Raw genomic sequence first — 13,370 nt, 5'->3', positions numbered from 1 at the left:
ATTAAAGGTGGTTTCATGTTGCAACTTACCCCAATTGCCAATGCCTAACAAGATGTCTCCCTCTACTGATTTACTGCAAGAACGTGCATGGACATAAGCTAAGATTTAGTTCATGAAAGACATTAAGTGACCCAAAAGGGAGGGTGGGAAGACACTCCTTACATCCGCATCAATAAGCCAATTGTTTTTAAATACAACTTGTTCCAAAAAAAAAAACAGCGCCTTTAACATAGTAAAATATACAAAAGAGCATTACCAAACAATTTGACCCTGAGGCACATAAGGAGATACCCAGGGCAGAAAGAGGCAGGCTCTAAGGAGCTTCTTAAAGGAGGGCAGTGAAATGTAATGGTTAGGGTCTAGGCAGCTGAAAATACAGCTGCCAATGATGGAGCTATTGAAATCAGGGATGTGCATGATGCCAGAATTGGGGTTGCAGATGTCTGAGGGTTGTGGGGCTGGAGGTGGTTACAGAGATAAGGGGGGGGGGGGGGGGGGGGGGGCGGCGCAAAGCCATGGGGGATTTGAAAACAAGGATGAAGGTTTTAAAATTGAGGTGTTGTCAGGCCAGGAGCCAATGTAGTGCATCAAACACGGGTGGATGGGTGAACGGAACTTGGGCAGCAGAGTTTTGGATGAGTTCAAGTTTATGGCATCAAAACCTGTCACATTCAACCACAAAAGACCAATGTTTAAAAATTACACTGCAATCAAATTTGTGCATTAACACCAGTGCTGATAATCAAAATTATCCGTTTGCAGAAACACTTAACTATCAAAATGCCTTCACGTCCCAGATACAAGTTTAATGCTCATCGAAAATCTTTGTGTAGAAAAGTTCAAATTAAGCAGTTTAACTATTGAATGGTATTCAACAGCAAGTTATGGAACCCTATATCATGAATAAGCACGTGGCCCATAAGGCAGGCAGGTTGCTTCTGCCAACAGGTAGCAAACGAATGTGGGCTAAAGGTGACCCTGCCTGGAAATCTCCCATCGTACATGTACAGCTGGCACATACTAGAGTATGAAAGGCTAGAAATGGATCGCAGATATCTAGGCTCCTAAAGTTCAAAAATACAAACATGAAACAACCTCAAGCAGGGCTTTTCTTTTAAAAAGAAACAATAAATTATCTAGCTCCCACTTGAATTTAACAGTGGACCTGCATTTAGGTCACAACCCCAAGAAATAATGAAAAATTAAACCATTATCAGTGTAATATTTAAGCTTTCACGCAAGACAAATTTTAGGGTTTTTAAAAACTATTTATAGCTGTGAATTTTGCTTTTTATTTTTCTGTAGACCTGATGCTTCCAACATTCTTTTCCTAAATATGAATTGGAATGCTTCCATCGCTGCTAACTGTTCTGGAAAGTGAAAAGCTATGCTGGTTTTAAATTGAAGTACGTTAGAGTTTGACATTACACAACATACCTTTGCTGTTGTATAGTCCACCACTTTCTTTGTTGTCAGGTCACATTTGTTCCCTACCAATAATTTGTTAACATTTTCACTGGCATAACGATCTATCTCCTGGAGCCACTGTTTTACATTGTTGAATGACTCCTGGAGAAAAAGAAACAAGAAGATTGAAAGGATGACCTTCCCCACCCCTTCAGGCCACATTCAGGAATAGTTTCACAATGACAACAAACCTCCGGTCCTGGTTTTCAGGTATTCAAGCCTGAACGGTGAATGCCTGCACTCTTCAGCTGACACCAGTCTAAGTTTATTTCCAGCAGAGGTTTTATTTGATAACTTTCTCCAATAGATACTGAGGGAGGGCTACGTCATTCAAACTCACTTTTAAACAGAAGCTAAATAAAACCAAAAACGCTAGGTTGAAAAGGAAATCCAAGGTCATACAGTTCTGACTTCTCACAGAAGGTAGCAGATCCTGGTACACAAGGGTTATGCGAAAGTAAACCAGATCTACTTTAATTTGTTTTGGACACCTCCCTCCTGCATGAATAAGTGCCATGGGGTCAGTTACATCCAGCTCAACAGACTTAGTTCAATGCATCAGCTGAAAAGATATCACCTCAGACAATTGAGTACTGAAATGTTCATCGAGATTATGTTCTGAAATCCTGGAGTGGGGTTTAAATCCCCATTTTGACTCTGGTAGCAGCTGCAGCATTAACCAGGCCAAGCTGATGCCACTTGCTGTAGAGGTCAAACAGGAAGCAAAAGTATTCCCATTGAAACCTCTATTCCCAGAGTAGCAAGGAAGGTTGAGGCTAACTGTAGTGACTCTACTGGTGCCCCAAGTAAGATCAGTTAACTGTACACAGACCTAGAACCTAACCATGACCTTCCTGATTTGTACACCACGTCTATATCTATTGAGTCACCAGGGATTGTTCCAACATTAGTACCATGTACAGCAGTATTTCCAAGCACCACACTGAAAGCAGCAAAGCATTACCGGTAGCCATTCTACACTTGGATGGTTGGCATTACCACCAGGCAACTATATTAAAAATCTTACATTGGCACATATTTCCTGTGTTAACTTATTTCACTTAATATGTCCACATTTATAACAGAAACTAGCCATGTTAACTTATCAAATTGTAATTACACACTCCATCAGCCTGCCTTGGTTTTACAACACCCAGTTCCTCAATCCATGTTGTAAAATAATAGCTCCTATGCCCCATAGGTAATGATATAGACTTTTATAAAATACTGCAGTACAAGTCAAAGAATAGAATACTAGCTTAAACTAGGCAATTAAATACAACGAGGGGGGAGTGGGGAAGATATATCCATCTCTATATTTTTATCTACCTACACCTGTATCTATAAACATTGCTGGACAGCAATAGCTCATTATTTATGGGAGCAGATTTGATTTAAATGGTGCAACTATATCTGCCTAATTTGCTTTCCTATCCCCGCCTCTGCTATTGTATTGTGTTTAGTTTCACGGTACCTGATCTGTAACATCATACACAACTATGATGCCATGTGCTCCTCTGTAATAACTGGACGTGATTGTTCGGAACCTTTCCTGACCAGCTGTGTCCCACTGGAAGCAAGAAAAACAGATTCTGTTTAAGTCAGGGTTTATATCATCGTAGCTTGTATGATGCTTAAATCTCAAACAAAACTGTTTCAAAACAGACAGCCAGCTAATGGCCCCAGAGTTTGCGTTGCTCTCCCTCTCCCAGTTCAATCTACAGCTTTTGGGTCATTTCAGAACTGGAGTAGTGGGAATTAAAACAGTGCAAAAATCTATTTAAAAGGTACTATTTTGTTCAAGTTAATAAGTTAACAACTTGCATTTCCATAGCACCTTTAATATAATAAAACATCCCAAAGATAACTGGCTTAAACAGGTTTGCAGAAGCTAGATTCAGAGAGTATAAAAACAGGCTATCTTACATTGCTGACTTTGTCTGCACTGGAGTGCTGCTATGGGCTGCAGTAGAGTGCTTAAGTTGGAGTTTGGTGACTGAGGGAGTTTGGTGAGGAGGGAACGAGGTGATCCTTTGAGTACGGTCGGGTAAGTATTTACTACTTTTATCGCTTATAGTTTTTAAGGTCTTATTTTGTGGTTCATCGTTTGTAAGGGCTATATTCTGTAACGAGGAGCAGGGAAGAAGGGCCCTAGAGTAATTGATATTATTTGATATTAAGTATCTCCCAAAAGGTTTAATTTAAATTAAAGGGGTAAGTCATGGCAGGAGAATTCAAAGCCGTGGTGTGCTCCTCCTGCTCTATGTGGGAAACAGGGAACATTTCTAGTGCCCGGGGCCAGCATGTGTGCAGGAAGTGTCTCCAGCTGCAGCTCTTGGATGCCTGGGTTTCAGAGCTAGAGCAGTGGCTGGGGACACCGTGAAGCATCCGCGAGGCGGAGAGTATTGTGGATAGCACGTATAGAGAGGTGGTCACACCGCAGGCTAAGAGTCCACAGGCAGGAAGGGAATGGGTGACCACCAGGCAGAACAAGAGGACTAGGCAGGCAGTGCATGAATCTCCTGTGGCTATTTCCCTGCAAAACAGATATACCGCTTTAGATACTGTTGAGGGAAATGGTCTCTCAGGGGAAAGCAGCAACAACAGCCAAATTCGTTGCACCACGGTTGGCTCTGCTGCACAGGGGAGGAGTAAAAAGTGTGGGAATGCAATAGTTATAGGGGATTCAATTGTAAGGGGAACAGATAGGCGTTTCTGTGGCCGCAAACGAGACTCCAGGATGGTATGTTGCCTCCCTGGTGCTAAGGTAAAGGATGTCTGAGTGGCTACAGGACATTCTGAAGGGGGAGGGTGAACAGCCAGTGGTCGTGGTGCACATTGGTACTAATAGCATAGGTAAAAAAAGAGATGGGGTCCTAAAAGCAGAATATAGGGAGTTAGGAAGTAAGTTGAAAAGTAGGAACTCAAAGGTAGTGATCTCAGGATTGCTACCAGTGCCACGTGCTAGTCAGAGTAGAAGTAGCAGGATATATCGGATGAATACGTGGCTGAAGAGATGGTGTGAGGGGGAGGGTTTCAGATTCTTGGGACATTGGGACTGGTTCTGGGGGAGGTGGGACCAGTACAAACTGGACGGGTTACACCTGGGCAGGACCGGGACTGATGTCCTAGGAGGAATACTTGCTAGAGTGGTTGGGGAGGGTTTAAACTAAAACGGCAGGGGATGGGAACCTACACAAGGAGTCAGAGGAAGGGGAATCAAGAACAAAAACAAAAGACAGAAAGCGGAATAAGAAAAGTGATAGGCAGAGAAATCAAGGGCAAGAATCAAACGGGGCCTCAGTGAAAAATAGTGGGAACTGGGCAAGTAATATTAAAAAGACAAACCTTAAGGCTTTGTGCCTTAACACGAGGAGCATTCGCAATAAAGTGGATGAATTAACCGTGCAAATAGATGTAAACAGATATGATATAGTCGGGATTATGGAGACATGGCTGCAGGGTGACCAGGGATGGAAATTGAATATCCAGGGGTATTCAGTATTTAGGAAGGACAGACAAAAAGGAAGAGGCGGTGGAGTTGCATTGCTGGTTAAAGAGGAAATTAACACAATAGTGAGGAAAGATATTAACTCTGACAATGTGGAATCTGTATGGGTAAAGCTGAGAAACACTAAGGGCAAAAAAAGTTAGTGGGGGTTGTATATAGAGCCCCAAACTGTCGTGGTGATGTTGGGAATGGCATTAAACAGGAAATTAGAGACTCGTGCAATAAAGGAACATCTGTAATTATGGGTGACTTTAATCTGCATATAGATTGGGCAAATCAAATTAGTAACAATACCGTAGAGGAGGAATTCCTGGAGTGTATGCGGGATACTTTTCTGGACCAATACGTTGAGGAACCAACTAGAGAACAAGCCATCCTAGACTGCGTATTGTGTAATGAGAAAGGAATAATTGGCAATCTAGTTGTGCGAGGCCCTTTGGGGATGAGCAACCATATGATAGAATTCTTCATCAAGATGGAGAGTGACGTAGTTGATTCTGAGGCTAGGGTCCTGAATCTTAATGAAGGAAACTATGATGGTATGAGGTGCGAGTTGGCTATGATGGATTGGGAAATGTTACTTAAAGGGATGACGGTGGATAGGCAATAGCAAACATTCAAAGAGCGCATGTGTGAACTGCAACAATTGTTTATTCCTGTCTGCTGCAAAAGTAAAACAGGAAAGGTGACCAAGCCAGGGCTTAGAAGGGAAATTAGAGATAGTATTAGATCCAAGGAAGAGGCATACAAATTGGCTAGAAAAAAAAACAGACCTGAGGATTGGGAGCACTTTAGAATTCAGCAAAGGAGGGCCAAGGGATTGATTAAGAAGGGGAAAATAGAGTACGAGAGTAAGCTTGCAGGGAACATAAAAACTGACTGTAAAATTTTCTATAGATATGTGAAGACAAAAAGATTGGTGAAGACAAATGTAGGTCCCTTACAGTCAGAAACAGGGGAATTTATAATGGGGAACAAATAAATGTCTGACCAACTAAATACATACTTTGGTTCTGTCTTCACAAAGGAGGACACAAATAACATACCAGAAATGTTGAGGAACACAGGGTTTAGTGAGAGGGAGGAACTGAAAGAAATCAGTATTAGTAGGGAAATGGTGTTGGGGAAATTGATGGGATTGAAGGCCGATAAATCCCCAGGGCCTGATAATCTACATCCCAGAGCACTTAAGGAAGCGGCCCTAGAAATAGTGGATGCATTGGTGGTCATCTTCCGAGATTCTATAGACTCTGGAACAGTTCCTACAGATTGGAGGGTAGCTAATGTAACCCCACTATTAAAAAAGGGAGGTATAGAGAAAACAGGGAATTATAGACCAGTCAGCCTGACGTTGGTAGTGGGGAAAATTCTAAAGTCCATTATAAAGAATTTAATAGCTGAGCACTTGGAAAACAGTGGCAGAATCAGGCAGAGTCAGCATGGATTTACGAAAGGGAAATCATGCTTGACAAATCTACTGGAATTTTTCAAGGACATAACGTAGAGTTGATAAGGGGGAGCAAGTGGATGTGGTTTATTTGGACTTTCAGAAGGATTTCGACAAAGACCCACATAAGAGATTGGCGTCTAAAATTAAAGCGCATGGGATTGGGGGTAGGGTATTGAGATGGATAGAAGACTGGTTGGCAGACTGGAAACCAAGGGTAGGAATAAATGGGTCTTTTTCCGTATGGAAGGCGGTGACTAGTGGGGTACCACAGGGATCGGTGCTGGGACCCCAGCTATTCACAATATATACTAATGATTTGGATGAAGGAACTAAATGTAATATCTCCAAATTTGCAGATGATACAAAGCTGGGTGGGAGGGTGAACTGTGAGGAGCATGCAGGGATGCTTCAGTGTGATTTGGACAAGCTGTGTGAGTGGGCAAATGCACGGCAGATGCAGTATAATGTGGATAAATGTGAGGTTATCCACTTTGGTAGCAAAAACAGGAAGGCAGATTATCTGAATGGCTATAAATTGAGAGAGGGGAATGTGCACCGAGACCTGGGTGTCCTTGTACACCAGTCGCTGAAGGTAAGCATGCAGGTGCATCAGGCGGTAAAGAAGGCAAATGGTATGTTGGTCTTCATAGCCAGAGGATTCGAGTACAGGAGCAGAGATGTCATGCTGCAATTATACAGGGCCTTGGAGAGACCACACCTGGAATATTGTGTGCAGTTTTGGTCTCCTTATCTGAGGAAGGACGTTCTTGCTATAGAGAATGCAGCGAAGGTTTACCAGACTGATTCCTGGGATGGCGGGACTGACATATGAGGAAAGATTGAGTTGGTTAGGATTATATTCGTCGGAATTCAGAAGAATGAGGGGGGGATCTCATAGAAACCTATAAAATTCTAACAGGGCTAGACAGGGTAGATGCAGAAAGGATGTTCCCGATGGTGGGGGAGTCCAGAACCAGGAGTCACAGTCTGAGGATACGGGGTGGACCATTTAGGACTGAGATGAGGAGAAATGTCTTCACCCAGAGAGAGTGGTGAGCCTGTGGAATTCGCTACCACAAAGTAGTTGAGGCCAAAACATTGTATGTTTTCAAGATGGAGTTAGATATAGCTCTTGGGGCGAAAGGGATCAAAAGATACAGGGAGAAAGCGGGAGTAGGCTATTGAGTTGGATGATCAGACATGACTATAATGAATGGCGGAGGAGGCTCGAAGGGCCGAATGGCCTACTTCTGCTCCTATTTTCTATGTTTCAAAGCCCTTCAGAGGATCAATTATCGAACACATTTTGAAACTGAACCATAAGGAGATATTAGGCCAGGTGACCAAAAGCTTGGTCAAAGAGGTAGGTTTTAAGGAGATGTTAGATGAATCACAGAATCTAAATGAAGGTAGGTTTTAAAATAGTGATAAAAAATGATTAATAGATATCATGTTGGAAATTTCTAGCCTTTTAATTTATAATCAACTATGAATTTTAGCAATTTCACTATTGCAATGCTGTAGTATTTATAAATACTTACGATTTGAAGTTTGATAGTCTTGCCATCTAACTCTATGGTTCTGATTTTGAAGTCCACACCAATTGTACTGATATAACTTTCTGTGTATGTATCATCCTGGAAATGAACAGAATATTCAAGCTTTAAAGTACAGTAATACCAGAATCAAACAACCTACTTTTGACTGACATATTCCCATTAATGTGAATTGTTCCTAACATCGGGATTTTGTGGCTTCATCCATCTGCTGGACTGTAATATCTGTGCAACCCAGTTTTGGGTCTGGTTTTTTGAAACTTTTACAATATCTTGAGGAAGTTGTGGAAATCACTTTCTCTCTGCAACAATATTTGATGCTACTGAACAATGTTGCCTAAAAGTGCATAGATCAGTCGTAATAACTGGTTATTTTTAAAATTCTACTTATCTTCAATTGGAATATAGTGTTACATATTTGTTTTCATTTTTAATTGTATTGCCTTCTGCAGTTTGCATTTCTGAATTAAAAACTTGCCGATGAGAAGTGTAATCAGTTAGGAACGAGGATTGCAGATCACTCCCAGGTTATAATCAGACAGCAATACATGACTAAGGAAGCAATACAAAATGTTATATTGCTAATGCTGAATACAGATAATCACAATTTGATAACCACATGAAACCATGACACAAGCATTGCTCAGCATCCGGCTGCCACTTACAGGCAGCACTCATACGGAGTCTATGAAGTCATTCCAGAGAACAACCCTGATTGCGCTTATGCTGTTCGTCTGCTCTGGGTGTTTCCACAGCTGCCTGAGGAGCCAGCATCAGCCCGAAGTTAAATAAAATGACAACCAGCCATGTGCTCTGGTCATGGGGAAAGAATGCTTGGGGAACAGGATAGGAAAGATTAGAAAGTTACAAAAGTTAACTTACAAACTGCTGTTTTTGAAGCAGCTCCACACTACAGCACGGTCCACTCATGAAAATAGCCACTCACTATTCACCATTCAACACTGAGGGTGTTAGGCAGTTTCTAAAAACATACTTCCATTTCCATTCATATTATTATGTGAAGAAAGCACCAATTTAAGGCAGCATTTACGCAGAAAAATCATTTCCAGAAAGAGCACAACACTCCTACACACACTGCCTGTTCTACTGCAAGCAGAAAGTTGAAAAGTGTGATTCCAGCTGAGGAAGCAGAAACAGAACATTAGCATCAAATGCAACACAAATACTGGGTGTGGCAACTTTGCTTTATCTTCCTGTGATAGCTTGGTTAAGCGAGCAGTTGGAACTTGCCTCCCTCCAAGGCAAGGAGAATGGTAAGACAGGTTAGCACAGCACTCTTCTGCTATAACTCTCATCAATAAGTGCATAGGTTTGTCACACTAAGAACTGTAAAAAGATCACCTCTCCCTCTTTCTTTGGTATTATCTAGTATATGTGTTATGACTTGTATTATTCTTTGTTTCTTTTTAATGTAGTTGCACACAATAGCCTTTATATTTCCAGTACTGGAACTCAGGAGCGCTCAGTACAATATTCTAAATTGATTCAGGACACTATGTTCTGCAATTGATGTTATGCATGGACAGACTCAACAACTACCAACTAGTGCTGAATTACTGCAGGAATTCATCACAACTCACCATTATGAATACAGAACCTTCTGTAAGCTGCCCTAGGTTTTAGATTTTATTTTAGTAAGATTTAGTTTGCCTGCTTAACTTGACCATTTTTAGAGGCTTGTAGAACATGTGTTCTGCAATAGGCTAACAAGGTCAAGATGCCATTTTGTAAAAGAAGCCATTTTGTGATTTGACCATTTTCTGTCAAGCTATGCAATATTTTAGTACATTAACTAGTGTTATAAAGTAGCAACTGACCAACAACAGATGATTATTAGAAATACCTAAGTTACTCTGTAATTGAAGTAATTAATCTGATATTAATAAGAGTTGGTTTATATTGGTTTTGCTACTGACATTCCTATCTGTATTTTAAACATGCTATAAGAATATCTGTAGGAAGCAACTGCATTATTCCTCCAAAGCAGCTATCAAAACAAAGTGTTACCAACTATTCTGGTAAGTACCCCTAAGGATGAGTGTGTCCACTAAGATAAAGAATCCATCTTAGTCATAAGACAATGGACGGGCAAGGCAATGAGCAAAAATGATTTGATCCAATGAAATACACCCTCACAATACTATTGACCAATTGGCTATTAACAACAGCTTTGGATCAAGGTGGGATGATGCTAGAATTAGGTATAAAAGAGGGTTTCAGGGACCATCTTGCTTTGTGTATACTAAGTAAAGGGAGCAGGTATTGTGTTTTCTCGGAGGCAGAGGTAGAATTCCTATTGGCACGAGAACAGGCAGTGCAGCTCTGGGCACTGGCAGAATTCCTGCTGGTGTGGACCCTGGATGGTCCAGTTTCCTTCCAAAACAGAAGCAGAATTCCTGCCAGCGAGAAGGATTGAGGTAGTTTTCTGCTTGTGTGTTCATTTGTATTCGAAGTCTGCAGTGCATTTTTTTGTCCTTTTGCTCCTTTAGTTAATTGATAAGTGTATTGTTTTATTTTATCAAAGTTTATTGAACAAAATATATTTGCTAATTCAGTGTCTGAGTTTTTTCCTTATGGTTATATCTCTGTCGAACTAAAAGAGTTCAAAGGATTAATTTGGGATCCAGTAATTAGGCTGCATGCAATTAAAGTAAATCAAGTCTAAATTTATGAAAATACCTTTTTTAAATATACACTTCCCTCCACCCCCATCCACCCATGTCTGCAGGTTGCCTTACTATTTAACAACTTACAAGTGGAGATCAACCTAAACAAGCTCTCCAACAAAGACAATCATTTCCAGTTAAACCACAGTATAGTTCAGTCAGAATACAACTTGTACACAAGACCACTGCTACTGGTATGAAAAGTTTGAATTGACTGTGCAAAAGGGAGCAGCTTACATATTTCCTCCAAGCTCTGTAATACCACTCAAACTTAGGGCTGAATAACGTCAATTTCCTGCATGTTTAGTAGAAGCAAAAAAAAAAGAGCAGTAATGGCACTTTTGTGGCAACACAGTAAATTCAAATTCTCACTTTACTGTCGTGGCAGAAGATTTACTGCATTTAGGGTGATATTGCCTGACCACAGAAATTTCAGCACAAGAGGGAGGGTGTACCGATGTATTGGCATCAGAGCTAGATCCACTTCTAACCATGTGCTCCAAACTTTCCTGTACCTTTTAATATCTTCATCTTGGTGAAATATCATTACTGACTACTTTAGTAGCCATTTGTAGTGTTTTTACAAAATTGAAATGTGTCAACCATTCTTCATTTTTATACTTTTATCACAAATTCTAGTTTAGTGCAACTTTCTTACCAAACCACTAACTAGTGGAAAAATCTTACCAGCTGCACAAACCTTTTCCAATATGTCTTAGATCCTTCCCTTTAAGCTGAACAATTTCTCTCTCATCTACTTACAGGAAGTGTTTCTGCCATGCAGGAAATAAAGTTTCAAAAATGTACACTAAAATGGAAAAACAACCAGTAATAAAAATGTACTTGTAAATCTGAGGGGGGGTGGGAAAGAGGAAAAACAGACCCCTTTGAAATCCAAAATGCACTAAATTAGACAAATGAATATGAACCTGAAGGAAGGCCTGGCCTCTCAATAAGATGTTAAGAGTAGACAATGCAATCCACATTTAATTAACATTTCAAATTATTAACTAGATACTTTGCCCTGAAACACACAATGAGAGAATTAAAAATCTGCAATTACTATTTCCAAATTGTTATCAGTGAGTTTCACCATTCTAAGTGCATGCTGCTCCACAGCCATCTTCAACATTTTGTGTCTCCTTTAAAAACTATACCATATAGATCAAAAGGTAGAAACCTACCCTGTTTAACTTATACCAGCCACAAGAATTAAGGTGAGACTGCAGGCCACAGACCTGTTTGCAACACTTTAAACAAAGACTAGGTTTGTAATTGAACAGGTGGTTCCTCCAGAGCATGCTGCCTAATAATTAACTTTTTCCACTGTTTTAAGTTTTTTCATAGAATACGTTGTTTTTATAAGCAACTCTCTGCACCATTTCAGTTAACACTCAAGAATCTTTGGACCTTAGGAAATCTGAAAATCCAGTATCTTAATTTCCAGGTTTGCTCTTTAGCTCTATAGGTAAATATGCATAAAACTGCATATTTGAGCAAATACATACAACTAGCATAGGCTCAAAATTATGCTGCAATTTTAAAATGCAACTCATTACTGTCTGTTTGAAATGAGTTGCAAAATTTTCTTGTGAAAAGCAAATTGAACATTTTAGAAATTGCACTGAGATAATGTGTGGAAAAGGGGGAGGTTAGCAGGCACAAACACCAAGCCATATTTGCTTCCCTACTTGTGAAACTAAGACACACAATAGACAACTTAAAGCCAAAAATGAATGTTTTCAAACACTGTGTGGTGTTATATAGCTAAAAGAAACCCTTAGATGAATAACGAGACAAGAGAAACTTTTCAAAGAGGTTATAATTCTGTTCTTTGAGAGTTGAAGATGGGAAGAATAGAAACCATATCCCATATGTTTTGTCTATGGGGATGGGCAGACAACATGTTAAGCCACAATATCACTTTAAAGTGAACAGTAAAAGCCAACGCCCAACTCTTACTGAAATGCCTGATCTTTATTCACAAGGCTGAGATTTGAAAAGGGTTGAATACTATCAAGTGTGAATCTGCAATGGATCACATTTTAAAAAGTTTTAAGTGCAAAATAGTACAAAAACGTACTCTTCAATCTTCCTGCCAAAACAAACTAACTTTAAATTCCAATCAAGTTCCTTACAAAGAGCTTGACATATGAAAGCTTGTTCCCTGCCTCACTCATACTCCATTTCCTCCTCTTGGAGGAATCTTTCACCAGCGTTATCAGCTTCATTTGTGGCTACTTGCATGCATAAATCTGTGCAGAAATTGTATGGCTGACTAATCATCCATGAGGATGGGTATCACAGCAAACTTTTCACCCACAAATATTTCCTTTCTGATCATGAACTAGCAAATTGGATACAGAAACCATGGATAGTGTCCTATCTTCCCAAGTACACAAAGGTAAGCTCTAGTTTCTAACTTTCTCTCTGTCCCCTCCCCACCATCCTGCCCAACCTCAACATCATGGCTGAGGGACAGCAAATGTTAACTCAAAGCAGAGTTGCATTACCTTGACAATCAGGGGAGTGACTATGACAAGTTAAAATATAGGCCTACACCCTTCATTTATGCAATTCTCTACTACTTAGCAAGGGCTGATGACTCTTTAGTTCAAGGGGGAGGAGTATGAATATCTGGATGGACACACTTGAACAAAGATCCCATTCAAATATATCCATCCACTCAATGTATCCCT

At 40.3% G+C, this 13,370-nt stretch overlaps 1 protein-coding gene across 1 annotated transcript in view; it reads right to left on the bottom strand.

Annotated features, from left to right (window-relative positions):
• The window catches only part of rab1ab (RAB1A, member RAS oncogene family b), a 30,538-nt gene that overhangs the window by 997 nt on the left and 16,171 nt on the right, over window positions 1–13,370 (bottom strand). Inside the window, exons 3-5 of the mRNA XM_078556514.1 lie at window positions 7,970–8,065; window positions 2,942–3,037; window positions 1,438–1,569 (exon numbers count right to left, since the gene is read on the bottom strand). Coding sequence (XP_078412640.1) covers window positions 1,438–1,569; window positions 2,942–3,037; window positions 7,970–8,065 — 324 coding nt within the window. The remainder of the gene's footprint in view (window positions 1–1,437; window positions 1,570–2,941; window positions 3,038–7,969; window positions 8,066–13,370) is intronic.

The sequence above is a fragment of the Cetorhinus maximus genome, chromosome 14 (assembly GCF_964194155.1).
Source record: "Cetorhinus maximus chromosome 14, sCetMax3.hap1.1, whole genome shotgun sequence".
Taxonomy (NCBI): domain Eukaryota; kingdom Metazoa; phylum Chordata; class Chondrichthyes; order Lamniformes; family Cetorhinidae; genus Cetorhinus; species Cetorhinus maximus.
Note: the sequence above shows the minus strand (reverse complement) of the source record. Positions and strands in the feature narration are given on the sequence as shown.